Source organism: Aspergillus candidus (assembly GCF_002847045.1).
Source record: "Aspergillus candidus strain CBS 102.13 unplaced genomic scaffold BDW47scaffold_25, whole genome shotgun sequence".
Lineage (NCBI taxonomy): Eukaryota > Fungi > Ascomycota > Eurotiomycetes > Eurotiales > Aspergillaceae > Aspergillus > Aspergillus candidus.
In genome coordinates, this window is record NW_020194030.1 from 304122 (window position 1) to 322712 (window position 18591).

Sequence of the window (18591 nt, forward strand, 5' to 3'; positions counted from 1 at the left end):
AATCCCTCTCCCGAACGCTCCGTGTCCGGCCATTGCCAACATCCCGGTCACTGACCTCGTCATATTCCTATTCCTCCGTCCGTCTTCCCCGCTGTCGCTGCGGATGTCGCAATTCTAGTGTTTGCTCGTGCAGCTGCTGTGTGCATCCAACCGTTGTCTCCCAATCGTTACCCCTCCGCATATCACCCCGCTCTTCCCGTCTTTCATCATATAAACATCCTCTGCGATCATCCACCGGGTCTCTGTATCGACACTTTACTTCATCATCGACTAAAATGGCGCAGGAGTATAAGCTTAAGGATATCTCGTCCCTTGCGGACATCAAGAATAATGACAAGGTCGAGTCCGAGGTCGAAGGCATCCAGGATGGAAAGGTCCTGGTGGTCAAATTCAACAACAAAGCCTATGCCATGGGTCCGAAGTGCACCCATTATGGCGCACCGCTGAAGCTGGGTGTTGTTGCGCCCGATGGGCGTATCACCTGTCCTTGGCATGGAGGTAAGAAATACATTCTCTTCTGACAAACAGTCCCAGCTGACCCGATTCCTCCAGCCTGCTTCAATGTCGGGACCGGTGACGTGGAAGACGCTCCCGCTCCCAACTCTCTCAGCACATACGAGATACTGGAGAAAAACGGCGCAGTCTACATCAAAGGCGAAGAAGCCATGATCAAAAGCGGCCAGCGAGACCCCACCCTCAAGTGCAGCGCCTCGTCGCAAGAGAAGGTCGTCATTGTCGGAGGCGGCAGCGGCGCCCTAGGCGTGCTCCAGTCCATCCGCCAGCTCAAATACACCGGCTCCCTGACCATGATCACCCGCGAGCCGAACCTCATCATCGACAGAACAAAACTGTCCAAGGCGCTGATCCCCGACGCCGAGAAAATCCAGTGGCGCCCTCGCCAGTGGTACCAAGAAGCCTCCATCGACACCGTCTCCGACGACGTCACCTCTGTCGACTTCAACTCCAAGACCGTCACCACGGCCTCAGGCAAATCAATCCCCTACACCAAGCTCGTCCTCGCAACCGGCGGCGTCCCCCGCACGCTCCCCCTCGAAGGCTTCAAAGGCGACCTCGCCAACATCTTCCTCCTCCGCACCATCCCCGACGTCCAGTCCATCCTCGCCGCCGTCGGCGACAGAAACAAGAAGATCGTCATAATCGGCAGCTCCTTCATCGGCATGGAAGTCGGCAACGCCCTTGCCAGCAACAACGACGTCACCATCGTCGGGCAGGAAAAGGCCCCCATGGAGCGCGTCATGGGCGAACAAGTCGGCCGCATCTTCCAGCGCAACCTCGAAAAAGCAGGCGTCAAATTCCACCTCCAAGCAGGCGTCGCCCGCGCCACGCCCTCCGCCTCGGACTCCTCCACCGTCGGCGCCGTCCACCTCTCGAACGGCACCGTCCTCCCCGCCGACCTCGTCATCCTCGGCGTCGGCGTCCGCCCCGCTACAGACTTCCTCCAATCCAACACCCACCCAGCCATCAATCTCGAGAAAGACGGCTCCCTCAAAACAAATGAACATTTCGCCGTCCCGGGCCTCAACAACGACGTCTTCGCCATAGGCGACATCGCCACCTTCCCCTACCAAGGACCCGGCACGGATCCCAAAACAGGAACCCCCACGCGCATCGAGCACTGGAACGTCGCGCAGAACGCCGGCCGCGCTGTCGCCCGCGCCATCATCCACTCGCTTTCCTCCTCCTCGCTAGACAATCTCAAGCCCAAATCCTTCATCCCGATCTTCTGGTCTGCGGTCGGCGCCCAGCTCCGCTATTGCGGCAATACGCCGAATGGGTGGGATGGACTTGTCCTGCGGGGCGAGCCTGATAATGCGAAGTTTGTCGCGTATTACTGCAAGGGTGATACGGTCGTTGCCGTTGCTACTATGGGGATGGACCCGATTATGGCCAAGTGTGCGGAGTTGATGAGGAGGGGGGGAATGCCGACTAAGGAGGAGATTGAAGGGGGTGTGGATGTACTTGATGTTGAGCTCAAGTAAGTGGTTGGTGTAGTGAGGTGATGTTTTGATGCGTAATGCTTTGGATCGTTCGTCTTTGATCGTCTATGATATGGAATATAGTAGTAATGGATATTTTTGATTCTCCCCAGATAACGCCAATCGTGAGGAATGAATATATAACACGGAATGAAAAGCTTAGATACTATAACAACGAAAGAAAGAAAGAAAAGCTAGCAACATGAACCAGAGGCAATATCAAGAAGATCACCTCTCCTTATCCTTCTTCTTCGACTTGGACTTCTTCTCCTTCACAGGCTTGGCCTCTTTGCTGGGGCTCTCCTCCGGCGGGGGGTTAAAGTCCACGGCGGTGATAGCGCCAGTCATGGATGGCGTGGCTGCTCGGCTGGGGGTCATGCTCGACGTCGTGGAGAGGATACCGTTGCGCTCGTCTTCCAGCACCTTGGCCTCCTCCTCCGGGGTCAGCATCGTGCCCTCGATGCTCATGAATCCGTGGTCCCGCTCGCTGCCAGGGATGATGTCGATGTCGACGACGCGGAACCGCACGGTGCCACGCACGCGGTGGCCAGACACGGACTGGAAGTAGCCCTCTGCGGCGGCGTCGTCGTCCGCGCCGGCGCCGGCAGCGTCCCCATTCTCCTCTGTCATCATTTCGTCGGCGAGCGGGTTCGAGTCCGACGCGAGAGTCACCGGGTTGAAGTGCTCCTTTTCGGCGTCGAACGCAGCGGACGGTTCCGAGTCTTCGTCTTCCGAGGTTGTGGCGGCAGCTGGTTTATCCTTCTGCGGCTCTGCGGTGCCGGTGCTCTCTTCTCCTTCTTCGTATTCCTCGCCGGGAGGAACCCACTTCCAGTTCGAGGGGAGCCGTTTCCGCTCGATGCCCACGGAGAAGAGGTTCAGGACGACTGCGCCGAGGAACCCCTCTGACTGCACGTTCACCCATCCTTCGAGGATCTGGCCGCGCTGGGGCCGGAACACCAAGAACGTGGCCGTCAGATACACGTAGAGCACGCCGTACTCGCCCGCCGTGGTGGCGAGCGTCAGCGGCTGCGGGCTGGGGTCGGCGGGTTCAGAGGGCGTCGAAGAGGAGGGCGGGGAGCTCGAGATCGAGGTGTTCGAGTAGGCCAGCACGATACCCTGCAGCGGGGCGTAATACGTCAGGAGGAGCGGCGAGAGGTGCTCTGCGCACAGCGACGCCAGAGCGTGCGTGGGCGAGATCGAGATGGGCGAGAGGGGCAGGTACATGGTCGCTGTCGTGAGGACGTAGGGGGAGGTGGCGCTCGGCGCGGCGGCAGACGCTGCAACGCCATGCTTCTTGCTGCTGCTGCTGCTGCTCTTTTCCTTGCTCTTGGACTTTTTGCTGCTCTTCTTGTCGGCCTTGGCACTGCTCTCGTCGGCGACCAGGCTCGACTCGTGTTTCCGCTTTTTCTTCGACGTAGACGGGTCGTCTCTGTTCTTGTGCTTGCGCTTGCGCTCCTTTTCAAGATTTACCTCCCGGTGGGTGTCGATGTCCATTGTGTCTGTGGCCATTGTGTATTTGGATCTGGCGCAATTGGTGCGCCCCGTGGAGCTGTTGCTGTTGAGACTCAGAATGTGAAATGCGGTGGATTTGCGGATGCCGGACTTTTTTTTTTTTTTTTTTTACTTCGCATATCGCGGGTGGAAAGGGAAGGCGGTATGAAGGGCGGTGAATGAGAGGACAGCAACACCAGTCGCTATCATTGTTGATTGTTCCTTCGCCCCTCACCACATGAATATCCTTTATCTCAGACAGTTTAGAAGGAGTTGTGGTGATTGTTGAAGTGATACTGCGCTAGACTTGCGCCATGTCGTATCTTCTCTCCTTTGTTGGATGGGCGGTCCTCCCGAACGTGAGTATCTAGATTCAGGTGGAGCCTCCCGGCGGCACCACGTTCTCCAATGCAATGATTGATTGAATGCAATGACTGATGGCGATAGAGATGTAGTACGCGACCTCCTTCCTACAGAGTGTCTACTATGGCATCACCATCCGTGCGGGTGAGCCCCGGCCTCAACCCGGCACCGCCCGCTACGACCGTCATCGCCGGCGCATCTTCATCCTCGTCGTGACCAGCTACCTCCTCTACACGCTCTACGAAGCATTCCACCAAGTCCAGACCGCAGGGGACTTCTACCAGGCCCTCGGGGTATCGCCGCTGGCCGACGACCGGACCATCAAGTCGCGATTCCGCCGGCTCGCCGCCCAGCATCACCCGGACAAGGTCTCGCAGGGCACATCCGACAACTACTTCGTCTATCTGAAGCTGGCGCAGGAGACCCTGCTGGACCCTGCGAAGCGGTATGGATACGATCGGTTTGGGCCCGATATCCTCCAGTGGAGGGACCCGAAGAACATGCAGGGATATCTGTTTGCGGGGCTGCGGCAGAGCGTCCCGCAGTACGTGGGCGGCCTCGTTACTCTGATCGCGCTGAACTTCATCTGGTGGTCGGGCTGGGGTCGTTACGTGAGTGCTCCCACCAGCGTTCCCGTCTTGAGTCTCATTGCTAACATACTGATATCTATCCAGTGGCGTTTCTTCACCTTTGCCGCACTGATCACCCTCGAGCTGGCCCTGATCACCCACCCGGGGGCACTGTTCATCCCGTGGTCCTACATCCCGTCGGGGGTACGCAATCTGCTCGGGATCTCGACCCAGACGCCAACGTTCTACCTGCTACCGTTCCAGATCGTGACGCTTGCCCAGCGGGCGTCCGTCACGATGCATATCTTCATCTCGCAGCTGTCGCCTCCCAAGCGAAACGAGGCCTCGTCGTCCGGGTCAGGCGACCGTCTGTATCCGCAGACCGTCCAGCGCCTAGGCCAGCTGTTGCAGACGTCTCGGGCGGTGGATGTCGAGGCGACGCGGTTATTGCAGATGGGGGTGTTCCCGTTCCGTGGGGACCGCGAGGCCGTTGGATCGCTGCGGAAGGGGATGCGCGAGGGGTTGGTGTTGAGTGGTGTGCGGAATAGTCCTGGGGTGCAGGCGGCCGTTGGGGAAGTATTGGAGCGGCAGAGGCGGGAGAAGAAGGGCGATTAGGGGGGGGGATCCTAGGAGTGGGTGATAGATATGTAAATATTGGTCTAGTGATTGACATAGTGTATTATTTCATCCATGTTGAGTTAAATTTACATCATAATGGACAGAGTTGATATTGATTGTGGTCTATACAATACAATAAGTTGCCAGTTGATCCACGCACACGGGGGATAGTGGCATTGGCATTTCAAATTTTTAACTTCCGAGAATTCCCACCGCATGTGCATCTTTTCATTACGCAGTGATTTTTCTAAATTCCCACCCATTCTTTCCGCGTCGGGAAATATTCTCAAACCGGATGTGGCGAGCCGATCGGGATAGAATCCTTGGTTCGTACTGTATCTCGTGTTCTTTACTGGGGTTAGGAAGTGATGGGGGGATTACAGGGAAGGGAAAAGAAAGTCAGAGAGGATGATCAACAGATCGTGTGAGGAAGAATCATCTTCCCCAGTAGTAGGTAGAAGACAGATGATCATATTCCCAGCTGATCGCATCATCCTGAGGTGGTATCAAAGGTCGTGGTCGTGATGATGTGAGTAGTGGAGGATGTGTATGGTTGTATGATGGTGTACCAGGTATGATCATCTTACGGGCGCAGACTGATGAGATCAATACTACGGAGTAGGAACTCACTCATGCTGGACTACGGAGGCCAAGGGTTTATGTTCTGGACATCCACCAGAATACACGATATCTACAGGTTTTCTCTTCCTGATAGTATTCATCATATCCAATTGATCATATGACTGAGATAGGGAGAGTTGGGAATAACTTCATCGATACGATCGTGTACTCTTGAAACCGCAATGGTATCGTACTGTACGGTAAGTTCTAACGATGACGTCCCCAGCGCGTACCGCGTAAAAAGGACGAAAGGGGCACTAATTACTTTACCCAGGTAAATACGATACCGATCCCAAAAATTGGCACATCCATCTCTCTCCTGGACTACTCACTATAGACGAGAAGAGAACACACACCCACACTCACGCCAACAATGAAACCAATCTTTGCATCCCTTTCTAAACCATCCTTTTCCCTTCCCCCTCTTACTTCCCCCCGTCCGTTCCTTTTTTCTCTTCTCTCTCTTTTCTTTCTTCCCTCCTCCCTCTCTTCCCATCACCACTCCTCCACCATCAGTCTCTCCCTATCTTCAGACTATGTCACCTCGCTTGCTCTACTCCTGTCTCCATCAGCTCCGTCAGACTTTTGCCTCGCCCTGAGTAAGGTCCTGCCGCGCCACTCTACACCGTCTTGGCCCCCGGTTCTTCCAAAGCCTCCGACGTGACCGACACACCACGCTCTCACGATCGTCTTTTTAAAATCACCAAATCACTACTCTCCGACTGCGGTTTAACACTGCCTCGGTGCGCCTGACCACCGACTAGTCTACCACCAACCACCCCTGGGAAATCAATTTATTCTTTTTTTTTCCCCCCCTTCCCTCCTCACTTGAATCTACATCCTTCCTCCCTCTTTTCTCTCCAATTACCATCAACAATGCCGGCCTCCAGCTCTGCCACCCCGTCGTCCTCGAATGGCCGCCGCCCCAGCCGGTCTGGGGGCTCCGCCAAAGGCACGGTCATCCTGAAGCTGTCGCCCGACCTATTGAGCCGGTTCGCTCCTCCTCCGGCCGAACCCAAGGACAAAAAGGGAAGCAAGAGCAGCGAGGCCCGTCCGGAGTCTCCTGTCAAGGAACAGCCGTCGTCTCCGGCGTCCTCCGCGGCCGAGATGCCCCTGCCACCGTCTTCCGTCGACAATGCCTCCGACGCCGCGTCGACGCCCGCCGCGGGCACGTCCAACCCCGACACACCGCGCCGCAAGGGCATGCCGGGCCCCAAACCGGGCAGCAAGAGAGGCCCCGGTACTCCGAGCGAGACGTATCCCCGGCCGCGCGGCAAACCCGGCCCTAAGAAGAAGCCTCGAATGTATGTTCATTATCTAATAGAGTTGGTGTCATATCCCGTGGAAAACATGCTAATAATGGATCACAGGGACGACGGAACATTCGACGCCGGCAAGCTCGTGGCGGCGCATAAGCTAGGCCCCAAGGCCAACACGGGTGCCATCAATGCCGGCCTCCGTGCGTTGGATCGGTCGGGAGCGCCCTGCCGCCGGTGGGAGCGCAAACCTCTCCAGCTGAAGAGCTTCACAGGCGTGCAGTGGGGTCTCTCCTCCTGGCGCACTCCTCGGCCTCAACCCCAGGAAAACGGCGAGTCGAAGGAGGGGGTGCTGGAGACTGGGGACAGTGACAGCAAGGCCAATCAGAGTGCCAGTGGAGTCCCCAGTGAGAAGAGCAACTCTGGCGACGGAGATCTCACGCCGGTGCCTCCTAATATTGCTGAGCCGTCGTCACCCGCTATTGCCATGACTGCCTAGTGGCTTGAGCCACCTTTATTGTCTTCTTGTATATTATTGTGTTACTACTTCTATTTCCCTTGGTTTTTGGGCGTTGATCTGGTTGATCTGGTTGATCTGGTTTGTTGTATTGGATGCTGCTGGTTCGGCGTTTGGGGTGGTTCTATGGTTGATGGGTTGACTGGGATTGCTGACATGGCTCTGGAATGGTTACTCTTTCATGGAATTCCAGGTGTCTTATAATTTTGGTGGTGTTTGCATCTTTGCCAGTTATCATGTACTATTAAAAGAGCCTTGATCTATACTATTCCGACCTTTCACATAACAACAATTCCTGTTCTATTACTACAATTGCACTGCCCCAGACAAAAGATGATATATGGGAAAGATATCAAGTCATCTGACCAAACCTCATCCAGCCATGATTGGAATAATTGCAGAACAGGTAAACAGAACGAATCCTGACTGATGACTGTCATGAATAGTGGAATAGTATATTCTCCCTCAAATTCAGAAGGAGAGAAAGAAAGGACAGAAAAGGAGAAGATAGGTGAGGGGAAAGAGAAGAAGATCAGCTGCCCCAGTTAGACATACAGTATTGGCCCGGTTTGTTTGTGGTATTCACGGTTACTGTTGATGGAACTTTCTTATTCCCCGCATTCAACATTCATTCACTACCTGGTTCCTCTTCTCCTTTCGTCTGTCTTCTCTCTTATTTCTCGGGTTGATCGTGATTGACTCCTTGCCTGTGACTGCAGTAGTGACCGAGTATCATACAGTACTCTGTCTGTTACTTACTTACTACTTACTTCAACTGCTGCACTGCTCTCTGTCACACGATCATAGTCGCCGTGGTTAATTATTTCTTCATCGGTCTTCTTTCTTCTATATAAACTCTCCTTGGGAACTACTTTCTTTTCTCTTTCATACATCTATCCTACAGCTGAGGGATGATTTCAGATCGACGCCTGCGATCTGAGGCTGCTTCTCCACTTCTCTCCGTTTACGGAAGTTGACCAGACTGACTCTCCGAACTCCACATCAACACAAGGTTTGGATCGGGAAAGGAAACAGAAAACGAGACAGATCTTTTTTTCAAAAGGAAAATAAGAAGGGAAAGAAAGAAGGAAAAAAGAAAGAATCCAACGATCGAGTATCGACTCGACTCGATAAGGCTAACACCTGTTTGGCTTAAATCCCATCCACTCACTACTCAGTCTCCACTATCCAGCCCAAGCATGACTGATGCACCGTTTCCCCCTTCGAGTGGAGCTCGAGCTGCTGCTGCTCTTCCTCTGTCCACCTCATACTCCGGCCCAACCATCTCGTCAATCCCCCGCCGTTCTTCCTACGCCTCCGTCCTCTCTGGGACCGCCTTGTCTCCTCCAGAATTAACCAACAGTCCCCTCTCGCCTCTGCTGCCCTCCACCTCCACCTCCTCTTATCCCCCGCCTTTCCTTCCCGACGGCCGTCCGTGGAGGCCCCCCTCCGCCGCCGTGGATGCCGCAGACATGCAGATGAACTCGTCCTGGAGGACCTCGTCCGCCGAACCCCTTCCCCCCTACTCTCGCAAATTCGCCAACTTCCCTCGCTCCGATCCCCTTTTCCACAGTACCGCCGGCTTCGCCGACCCCGTCTTCTCCTTCACCCCCTCCTACCTCCGCAACTCCCGCTACATCTCCCGCCTCGATGCCGCCCGCCGCGCAAAGTTCGCCTCCCAGCGTGATGCCGCCACCTCGGCCGCGACGTCGCATCCGCTGTCCGCCTCCTCCAGCCAGGCCAGCTTGCCGCGGATAGCCCCGTCCCACCGCGGGATGACGTATGAAATCATCGAGCGGGAGGCCCCCGGCGAGGACGACAACCTCCTACCACTGCCGTCCCGGTGGAGCGACGCCGACAAATATGCCGGTCTGGAGCTGACCAATGGAGGCGTGGAGGCCCGGTATACGGGTCCGGTGAATAAACATGAACATGAGGCGGCGACCGTGCGGGCAGACAATCCCATGCCGCCCCAGTGCGGCATCTACTATTTTGAGATAACCGTTCTCTCCAAACCGAAAGAAGGGTATGTATCTCACCAATAATAGGGAAGCGGCTTTCATATGGGGGGGTTGGGGGATATAAGGATAGATACTGACAGGGTTAGGATGGTCGGGATCGGTTTCTCCAGCACGAAAGCCTCCGTCGAAAGGCTCCCCGGGTGGGAGCCCGAATCGTGGGCGTATCATGGCGATGACGGCAAATCCTTCTTCGGCGAGAGTCAAGGGCAAGGACGGCAGTATGGTCCGACGTTCGGTGCCAACGATACTGTCGGATGTGGCGTGAACTTCTCGACGGGATGTGCCTTTTTCACTAAGAATGGCGTTTTTCTGGGTAAGCCGACGAGCGTCCCTTCCGGGAACCGCGGAGACTGATGGATCCAGGTAATGCATTCCGCGAGCTACGAAATGTGAAGGTCTACCCCTCCGTGGGCATGAAGAAGCAGCCGCCCGTACATCTGGCCGCCAACTTCGGACAGCAACCTTTCATGTTCGACATTGACGGTATGGTGAAGGTGAGTGCGCATTCCATCAGGTGTTATGGTAGCCGCTAATATCTTGTGCAGAAAGAGAAGTTCTCTATCCATAACGAGATCCGCTCCACCAGCACCGCCAACTTACAGCCTCCGTTGGACGAGACTGCTCTATTACAGGAGCTGGTTGCGCAGTTCCTCGCTCACGACGGCTACGTCGAGACCGCCCGGGCCTTCGCCGAGGAGGTTGCTGCGGAGTCCGCGGCGTTGGAGAATGGTCACAAGGAACCGCTCAAGAAGTACGAAGTGGAGGAGGATGTGGAAGCGATTAATCGACAAAGTATGCTTACGTGTTACCCTTCTCGAATCATCTCACTAACTCCCTGCAGAAATTCGCGCCGCGATCCTCGAGGGAGACATTGACAAGGCCTTGAAGTACACCAATGCCTACTACGCCAACGTCCTCCACGACCACCCCCATATCAACTTCAAACTCCGATGCCGCAAATTCCTCGAGATGATGCGCCGCTGCAACGAGCTCTCATCAGCCGCATCCAAGCGCAGCAAACCGTCCAATGGACTCTCAGACAGCAGCGCCGTCTTCGACGAAGAGATGGAACTTGACGAACAGGGACAAGACACCCTCGGGTGGGACATGGACGGCATGGACACCGAAGAGCCCGAGAGCGCGGTCAAGTTCCCCGGGCTTCTCACCGAGGCCGTCCAGTACGGGCAACAGTTGCGTATGGATTATCCGACGGATGAGCGTGGCGGTGATAAGAAGATGCTGGATGATATCTTCTCGCTGGTGTGCTATCCGGATCCGAAACGGTCGGTGCATGGGCATTATTTGGATCCGGCGGGGAGGATTGCTGTTGCGGAGGAGTTGAATTCTGCTATTTTAGGTATTTCCTCCCATCTCATGTCCACCCTCTCTCTCTCTCTCTCTCTCTCTCTCTCTCTCCCCCCCCCCCTCTCCCCTGTCGACGCTAACGATTGTAGTATCCCTCGGCAAATCATCATCTGCGGCATTGGAACGCTTATACCAGCAAACGGAAGCACTGGTGAACGAGATCAGCGAAGAGGGAGGCGCTGGGGCGTTTATTAACGTGCGTAATGATTTCCTGCTATGATGGAGTTTGGCATGCTGTGATTTGACTTATGACTGCGAACATGGACTGTTCTTTTATCTTATTTATTTCGTCATCTCTCTTTTCAGCTTCTCCACTTTTCCTCCACTTCGCCGTCTGATCGGTACTTTCATATTGTCTTGAAGTGGCTGGCACGCTGTTCTGTTTCATTCTATCTTCTATCTTTTTTATCTTTAACTTCGGGACTGGACTGGACCATGTCCAAGCGCACGGACATCAGTGTAGCGTTTACAGATATGGACAATCAATCAATCAACTGAGTAAATAACATGCTTTACTCCCCCGCTTACTATCCTGTACCCCTGTTCAAATCTACAAGCACGTCCTGTGACGCTCCGCCAAGAGCACCTGGTGACATGACTGCGGCCAAACTGCTCGTTATCGTTCGTTCTCCCCTCTCCACTAAGGCAGTGGGGACGTATCAGGGTGAAGAACTGGTTTAGTCTGGACGATCCGTTTCATTTATTATGACCCCTCATTAGACTAAAAGGTGTTATAATATCTCTTCACTAGTCCGTTAAGTAAGTCTAGGTCTTTCTATCGTGGTTAAAATATAAGATCAATAGACAGATAAATCGGTTGGTGATGATGATGATGATGATGGGAATGCCTGAGGGATCCATCCGTATGGTAATGTGACCACCGATACCGCCTAGTAAGCCGACCATCAACTCTAGTTTGTTGTCCCTTTATCTTCACTTCACGTCACTTCTTCACCTTCATCTGATATATCCTCCTGTATACTATATTAAATCTCCGTCATCACCAAACAGGAGTTTCAAACCCGATGGAGAACAAACCCCACCTGTAACCAACCACTCTCCTACCCATCTATCAACCAACCAAAGATTCCCCACCTTGGGTAGTTCTCAGCTTCTGCCAACTCAGCCAACTCAGCTCAGCAGCTAGCCAGGTGTCACTCACTCAACCCAAGGGATGCCAATGCCAATCCACCATGGATTCCCACCAGGTACCCTGCATTCCAATCCAATCCCACTCGTCGCCCTCCGCGCCGGCTGCCCTGCGCTGTTGCTGTGGGCGGGACGATTGCGCATTCTTGCATCATAATCAGGTTGCCCTGGAGGGGTTGGAGAAGGATCTTGATACCGCTGCTAAGCTTGGGCAGGTATGTGTTTTTTTTTTTTTTTTTACTTACTTACTTCGTTCTTTTTTTTTGCTTTCTTTTTTGGTGGGCTAGTTAGGGGGGAATTAATTGTGGCTTTGGCTGAGTTCAGGTCGTCTTTTAAATACCCCTCCATGCTTCTACTGGTATTCTTTTGTTTGCTCATTGTTTGTTGTTGTGTTCCTTTCACATACTTTGTACATATTTGGTTCTGGGTCTCACCCGGTGGACTCGTCCCACCTTGTACCTTTTGGATTCCTCTTTCTTCCCTCCTGTCAAAGAAAAGAGAGAAAGGAGAGATTTGTATCTCAATGGCGAATCCTATCCTCTCCCGTTGCCTTTTTGTCCGTCATGACTGCTCATTCAGTGTCCTTCACGGGCTCAGGGCTAACCTTTTCTCTCCAGGCTCTTCTCCATCGCCATGAATCCTACATGGCCGAGGCAGAGGAGGACCGCCATCGCCTGCTGTTCTCCGTGGAAAGCCTCGAGCGCGAGAAACTCCAGGCCCAGGCGGAAAATGCCCGCATCATCGCCGAGAACCGCAACCTCCTGGAGCAGTTGGAGGACCTGAACAAGGCCGTCACCGAGTCGGACGCCCGCGCCAAGTCGCTCGCCGTCACCTTGGAGAGTACCGAGGCGCAACTTCGCAAACTGACCGTCTCCGCGGCCCGCGCCGCAGAGCTCGAAGCCCAGCTCGCGCAGATGGAGACCGAGCAGTCCAAGTTACAGGAGAGTCTCCAGTCTGCGCACGAGGACAACAAGTCCGCCGTGCAGCGATGGAGGAAGGCCGAATGTACCCTGCGCGACTTGCACGACCAGGTCGACCGCATCGAGAAGGAGGCGCGCGAAGAACGCGACCGACATTCTGATTTGATCCAGCGCATGGAGAGGAGACGCACTGTCGAACGCGAACTCGACGGCGCCGCGGGCCGACTCAAAGGCGCCGCCGCGGCCCAGGAGCTGGGCCGCTCCCACGGAGATAACAATGTCGTCTCCCGCTTCGTCCGGGACATCTTGCAGGACAACGCCAGCCTGCAGATGGGCATCGTCGAGCTGCGCGAGATGCTCGAGAGCTCCAACCAAGAGGTGCAGAACCTGCGGGATCAGGTTCTATATCATCAGCCGATGGCGTCGGACGCAGGCGGGGAGCCTGACCAGGCCACCACCTTGAGCCAGGAGCTGGAGTCAAGAGAGGATCGTCGCGTGTCTCGGGAATTCCACATCCACCACCACTACCACACCCCGTCCGTGAAGAAAGAAAAGGGCACCCTCCTGCGCCGGTCCAAGAAGCGGCGGTCGTGGGGGAATCCCGCCCATCTCCACTCTGCGCCCAGCGCGCTGCTGCTGCCTCGGAAAGCCGGGCACCGATCGCAGTCCTCTACCTCGTCCACCTCTACCATCTTGTCGCAAACCTCCGTCTCGATCCCCCCGTCGGCTTCCCACCGCTGGTCGCTGCAGACCCCGGCGACCGATTCTCTGGCTAGCTCACCGCAGTCTGGCTACCGGTCGTCGTCGTCCTTGTTCGACCGCGTGGAGCGCTGCTTTGACTCTCAGCCGACCAGTCCTGAAAGCAGTGTCTTTATGACTTCGTACAAAACCGGCCGACCGAAGAACGGCCGTGAAGGCCAGGACGAAATCGATGACCTGGAACCCACCCCATGCTACGGCATCCATCCCTACGACCACCCCGATCAACCCGACAAGCCTCCCATGCAGTCAGTCATTCCAGAGGAAACAGAAGACAACTCCATACAATACCACGCCTCCGAAAGGGCTGAATCCCCCGGTCCAGCTCCCGACGTCTTCTCAGCCCCATATCGCCCCTTACGCCGCGGATCCTCCCACGAGAGTCTATTCTCCGTCGCCGGAATGGACATCCACACCCCGAGTCACCAACCCTCCCGCATGAGCGACCTAACCGGCACCCTACCCATCCGCATTCCGCACCGGATAGTATCGTCCACCGCCGAGCTATCAGCCACGCCGCCTGTCATCTCTACCAACACCGTCACAGCCGACAGAGGACCTCTCAGAGCGGGCCAATCCCCACAAACCCTCCTCGCCTCGGTAGCAGCAGCCAAACATCACGACGCCTCATCGGTAGACAGCGATCACTCCAACGCAACAGTCACCCCGACGCGCAAAATGCCCCTCACCCGCCGCGTCGGCGGCTGGGTCCGGGGTCGTTGGGGCACAGCCCCTGTTACAAGTGACCACGTCGACTGCCCCAACGAAGCCCCCATTTCTTCTTCCTCCTCCTCGTCCAGAACCTCCTCAGTACCCCCACCGGTCCCTCCCCCAGCCGAACAACCCAGACCCTCCTCCTCAGGAGACAAGAACAGAGGAGCCCCGTCCCTCCTCCACTTCCGCTACCCAGGCGTCAACCAAAAGGGTCCTATAATGGGCTTTCGGCCTGCGCCTCGTGCGCCGGCTGTTCTTCACCCGGAGAATTTGGATGAGGGTTTGTTGAGGGAGAGTCTTGCTGAATAGATTCTACTTGTCTATTTTTTTTTTTTTTTCCTTTTTCTTTTTTGCCTGTTGATCTTGCAGGGCGGTGTCTTGTCTTCTGACTGGTGCAGAGTAGATAGGTTGGGCCTTGCTTAGTACATTGTATATTATACTTTATTTGATACTGCGGTTTGTATTATTGTGTGGATGTGGATGTGGATGATGGTGTGGTGGTGATCTGGTGGGTTTGGATTATGTTTTGTGCTGTGATGGTTTTTTTTTCTTTTTCTTTTTTCTTGCACTGTTCAACTAGATGATACCCATTCGTTTATTTATTTATTCTTTCTTGTTGATCAATTGGTTGGTTCGTTTATCGGTTTAAGGGTTGTACACAACCTGAAGGAGGTTGTGTTGAGATAGGTGGTAGGTATACAATTCTATATATCGAGTTATCTACCTGAAAAACTTAATTGATCAATCACAAGAATGGCATATGCCAGTCATCTGTTAATATCGATTATATATGTAGTAGTACCAGTCGCCCAACATCACGTCCAACTTATCTCGATACCCATTATATTATATTCCTACATCTATATATTCTTCACGAAGCAGAGTCGTTCCTCCACATATCACTCTCCTATCACCCATACCCCGGCACTACAACCCAACCACATACCAAGTATATAATTCTTTAATCTTTCCGATTCAATTGATTAAAGTAAGGTGATAGATCAGTAACTACCTCCAAACCCGATACGTACTAATCGGAATCCTCGTCGAATGGAAGAACCCCAACTGCTCACTCTCAGCGGGTGAGTCGAATGGGAGACGCTCTGTTTTGAAACTTGCCGATTCTACCCGTTTGTTAGTTTCATGTCATGCATTTATCATCCATCCATATTATGGCTACTCGTTGGAGTAGGAGGAAGCTCCGTTGGAGTAAAAATAAGCTCCGTTGGAGTAAGAAGGTGAAAGGAGGGGAAGGGTGAGAGAGGACATACGACAAGCGTCAAGGAACGCATTGAATGTTTTCTCATTCCGTAGTGTGGCTGAGATGAGGAATTCTTGGACTTTGTAGTTCGTGAAGAGGTCGTCGAGGGTGCTGATCAGGAGGGGGATGAGGTCTGTGTCGTAGATCTATGATATCGCAGGTGGTTAGTAAGGTCATCAGCAACATACTCACGCCCACATCTCACAAGATGTGTAAAAGAAGAAGAGAAGGAAAAGAAGGGAACAAACCAAGTCCGCCCCAACAACCACATCAAACTCGGGTTTCTCCCCCCCTCCCAACCGTCTCAGCTCCGTCCCCCACTCCCAAATCCCCGCCCCAAACCTCTCCCCCAATTTATTCCGTCCCGCACTATCCACCATCCCATCAATCAGCGCAGGCTCCATATCAGTAGCGAGCACAGAATCCGGCTCTAGATATTTCGCGCAAAACATAGACAGAAATCCCGTCCCCGCGCCGAGCTCGAGGACCCGTTTCCCGGTCACGAGGCCTGCGCCGGCGGGCGTGGAAAGGAATGTGCCGAGGTGGAGGGCGGCTTCCCAGGTACGGAAGCCGGTTGTGCCTGAGGCGAGGATTAGGCCTCGGGATTCGGAGGTTATTATTGTTCGGGGGTTGCTGTCATTGTCGGTTTGTGCGGGGGAGGAGGGGGTGGGTGAGGAGGGGGAGGGCGAAGGCGCGGTGTAGGTGACGTAGGTGAGTTGTTGGGCTTGTTGGATGGAGGAGGGTTTGGGAGTGCATATTAAGGTGCTGTAGGCTTCTGTGAGGTCGTCGGAGATTTCCTATATATTTCTGGTTATTTTCTTTTTTTTTTGCGACATGCGACATGCGACACGCGACACCCAATCTTCAACAAAACAAAGCAGACAGGGTCAAAGAAAGAGAAGGATAACATACATCCTCCTCAGGATCAACCACACTCTCCTCAATCCTCGAAAGAATCATCTTCAGGACGCGCGCGCGATAATGTATCGGCGGGAGGGGCCATGTCGCAGACTCGTCGAACATGCGCGTGTAGATCGCGCGCTGGATAGCGGGATTGATGAGAGTCGGGCCATCGGGGAGGGAGAGAGAGGGTGTCTCGAGTTGTTGGAGGTATTGCGCGACGAGGCGGTTTATGGGTTGGGGGGTGGACATGGTGAATACATGTGGTGGATGGTGGGGTTGAGTGAGGGGAGGGAGCGGCTATCAGGCTGTATGTTGTTTCCGATATTAGAATGAGAAGAACGGGCCCACTTTGATATTCGCCGGTTCAGTCAACGCACCATATTTACTCGTTCATGTGTTTTGTAGATGTAGATTTCGACGTTTCTGTCGTAAATATGCACCCTTGGTGTTTGTTGAAAAGAATTACCAGTCAGGTAGAAGAGATATCATGACACTTTTGCGCTCCGTAGATGATATTGTCCATATTGCAAGAGTGTCAATACAATACTGCCACTACACAATATAGTAAGTACATTAGCTATTTCCTGCACACGTATCTCAAGGTAAGATCTAAAGAAATCATTTAATGTCTTTTCCTTCTAAGGAAGTAGCGATATGGATGTGCTTGTCTGGCACTGTCCATTGTGAAGTAGATAGAATTAGGAAAGAAGCACCTACCTTAAGTAGCATTGATATGATTCCCTACTCTCATCCCTCCTTCGATCTCTTTTTGTCTTCCCTTTCTCATCTTGCTTATGTCGTATATGGTTATCGATTATGTCCTGTCTGTGTATTTTATCGGGAGACGGTTCTATCACAGTCGATAGCCAAAACTTGCTTCCATGATCGACTATCTTAAGTAAGTTGAATTTCTCCTTCCCACTCCCCCAGTGAAGAAATATATGGAAAGAACAGCGTGAGGGATCACCAGGCTTCGGTCGGGTTGAACTCCATGACCTGACTTTGCACATCTGAGGGGGACGCTTTGGCCCGTGCCCAAGGGTACCGTGGACCTCGCTACTATGTAGTAGCGGGAGAAGCTATAAATTTTTGGAACCTTTCTGAGCTCTGGCTAACCAGTCTTCTCTCTCGTCTTTTTTAGACAGGTAGCATTTCTGAAAAGAGTGAGCCAAGGTCACATACCTACTAGTTCAAAGCATCGCAGACTCTGGGTCTCATCACCACTTGGTACCGCATTCCGAGATCAGATGTATGTGTGATATGTGTGATTTGGAGAGTGACGCGAGTGGACGTGTATAGATTGGAGGAAGTTGAGAGATGAGCATGAAGAATTGAAGCATACCTGTTGGGTTTGTACTGAGTACAGATGTGCTATGATCAGTAGTATAACGATCATCAAAGAGATAACCCAACCGTGGCTTAGGGAACGTTTTCATGATGAAAGGATAAATATATCAAACCAAAGTAGATGACAAGATACTTGACAGATGAAATATAAAGTTACAGACACGTATTAACAACATCCCTCTAGGACAGTAGAGAAAATGGGATCTTGGACTCAGATGCCGGAGATGTTCCGTCCCAGAGTCCAGCTCGGTGGTACATTCTCCATCAGGCATGGATCTCATCACAGTCCATAAATGAAAAGAACAGCGTGTATGTCAATATCAAAGCGACATGGAGGAGGGAGACGAGGAAGAAGTGGAGGATGGGAAGTTTGTTTGATTCATGGCGATTCTAAAAGCATCACGTGATTTTATGTCACGCTGACGAGATTCGAGAATATGGGCTTATAGCTTTCCGCTATCAGAAGATGAGACCGTCCTACTTATATCTTTTTGTAAACACTCAATAATAAATAGGATGCTTCGGACTGGCTATGTTGAGTATGGTATATCATATTCCTTTCAGAACCAGAAGGCTACTTGTGCAGTATTACTATAGTATTAATCACGTTTATTCTTTCTTGGATTTTGTACAGATATAGTACATAATATACGATTGCCGAGATGATGAATAGTCTCGAGAAACTTTCGTAAGAATCTATATACTCTAAGATGAATGATA

At 53.2% G+C, this 18591-nt stretch overlaps 8 protein-coding genes across 8 annotated transcripts; 6 read left to right on the plus strand and 2 right to left on the minus strand.

The window, feature by feature from the left end:
• Window positions 1-275: 275 nt before the first annotated feature.
• nfr1 (putative AIF-like mitochondrial oxidoreductase (Nfrl)) lies at window positions 276-2000 on the plus strand (the record flags this gene model as incomplete). The annotated part of the gene is made up of 2 exons (XM_024816507.1): window positions 276-498; window positions 553-2000. 2 exons carry the CDS (start codon window positions 276-278, stop codon window positions 1998-2000), a joined length of 1671 nt encoding a protein of 556 aa, XP_024671711.1.
• A 177-nt stretch (window positions 2001-2177) lies between these two features.
• BDW47DRAFT_106650 (DNA-directed RNA polymerase I subunit RPA43) lies at window positions 2178-3565 on the minus strand. The gene has a single exon (XM_024812817.1). It carries the CDS (start codon window positions 3504-3506, stop codon window positions 2226-2228), a length of 1281 nt encoding a protein of 426 aa, XP_024671712.1. The 5' UTR covers window positions 3507-3565; the 3' UTR covers window positions 2178-2225.
• Window positions 3566-3749: 184 nt separating this feature from the next.
• Window positions 3750-5064, plus strand: BDW47DRAFT_106651 (J domain-containing protein). The gene is made up of 3 exons (XM_024812818.1): window positions 3750-3847; window positions 3944-4462; window positions 4526-5064. The coding sequence occupies exons 1-3, from the start codon at window positions 3803-3805 to the stop codon at window positions 5033-5035; spliced, it is 1074 nt and encodes a 357-aa protein (XP_024671713.1). The 5' UTR covers window positions 3750-3802; the 3' UTR covers window positions 5036-5064.
• Window positions 5065-5959: 895 nt separating this feature from the next.
• On the plus strand, window positions 5960-6823 carry BDW47DRAFT_106653 (uncharacterized protein). Its single transcript, XM_024812819.1, has one exon. The coding sequence runs from the start codon at window positions 6033-6035 to the stop codon at window positions 6321-6323; it is 291 nt and encodes a 96-aa protein (XP_024671714.1). The 5' UTR covers window positions 5960-6032; the 3' UTR covers window positions 6324-6823.
• Window positions 6430-7684, plus strand: BDW47DRAFT_35937 (uncharacterized protein). The gene is made up of 2 exons (XM_024818823.1): window positions 6430-6963; window positions 7030-7684. Exons 1-2 carry the CDS (start codon window positions 6536-6538, stop codon window positions 7412-7414), a joined length of 813 nt encoding a protein of 270 aa, XP_024671715.1. The 5' UTR covers window positions 6430-6535; the 3' UTR covers window positions 7415-7684.
• Window positions 7685-8116: 432 nt separating this feature from the next.
• On the plus strand, window positions 8117-11337 carry BDW47DRAFT_106655 (putative Ran-binding protein (RanBP10)). Its single transcript, XM_024812820.1, has 6 exons — window positions 8117-9458; window positions 9540-9766; window positions 9817-9947; window positions 9999-10245; window positions 10295-10810; window positions 10908-11337. The coding sequence occupies exons 1-6, from the start codon at window positions 8632-8634 to the stop codon at window positions 11036-11038; spliced, it is 2079 nt and encodes a 692-aa protein (XP_024671716.1). The 5' UTR covers window positions 8117-8631; the 3' UTR covers window positions 11039-11337.
• A 495-nt stretch (window positions 11338-11832) lies between these two features.
• On the plus strand, window positions 11833-14677 carry BDW47DRAFT_106656 (uncharacterized protein). The gene is made up of 2 exons (XM_024812821.1): window positions 11833-12182; window positions 12585-14677. The coding sequence occupies exons 1-2, from the start codon at window positions 12012-12014 to the stop codon at window positions 14667-14669; spliced, it is 2256 nt and encodes a 751-aa protein (XP_024671717.1). The 5' UTR covers window positions 11833-12011; the 3' UTR covers window positions 14670-14677.
• A 456-nt stretch (window positions 14678-15133) lies between these two features.
• On the minus strand, window positions 15134-16773 carry BDW47DRAFT_131942 (protein-lysine N-methyltransferase; the record flags this gene model as incomplete). The annotated part of the gene is made up of 4 exons (XM_024817433.1): window positions 15134-15484; window positions 15632-15767; window positions 15870-16418; window positions 16534-16773. 4 exons carry the CDS (start codon window positions 16771-16773, stop codon window positions 15369-15371), a joined length of 1041 nt encoding a protein of 346 aa, XP_024671718.1. The 3' UTR covers window positions 15134-15368.
• Between the last annotated feature and the right edge of the window lie 1818 nt (window positions 16774-18591).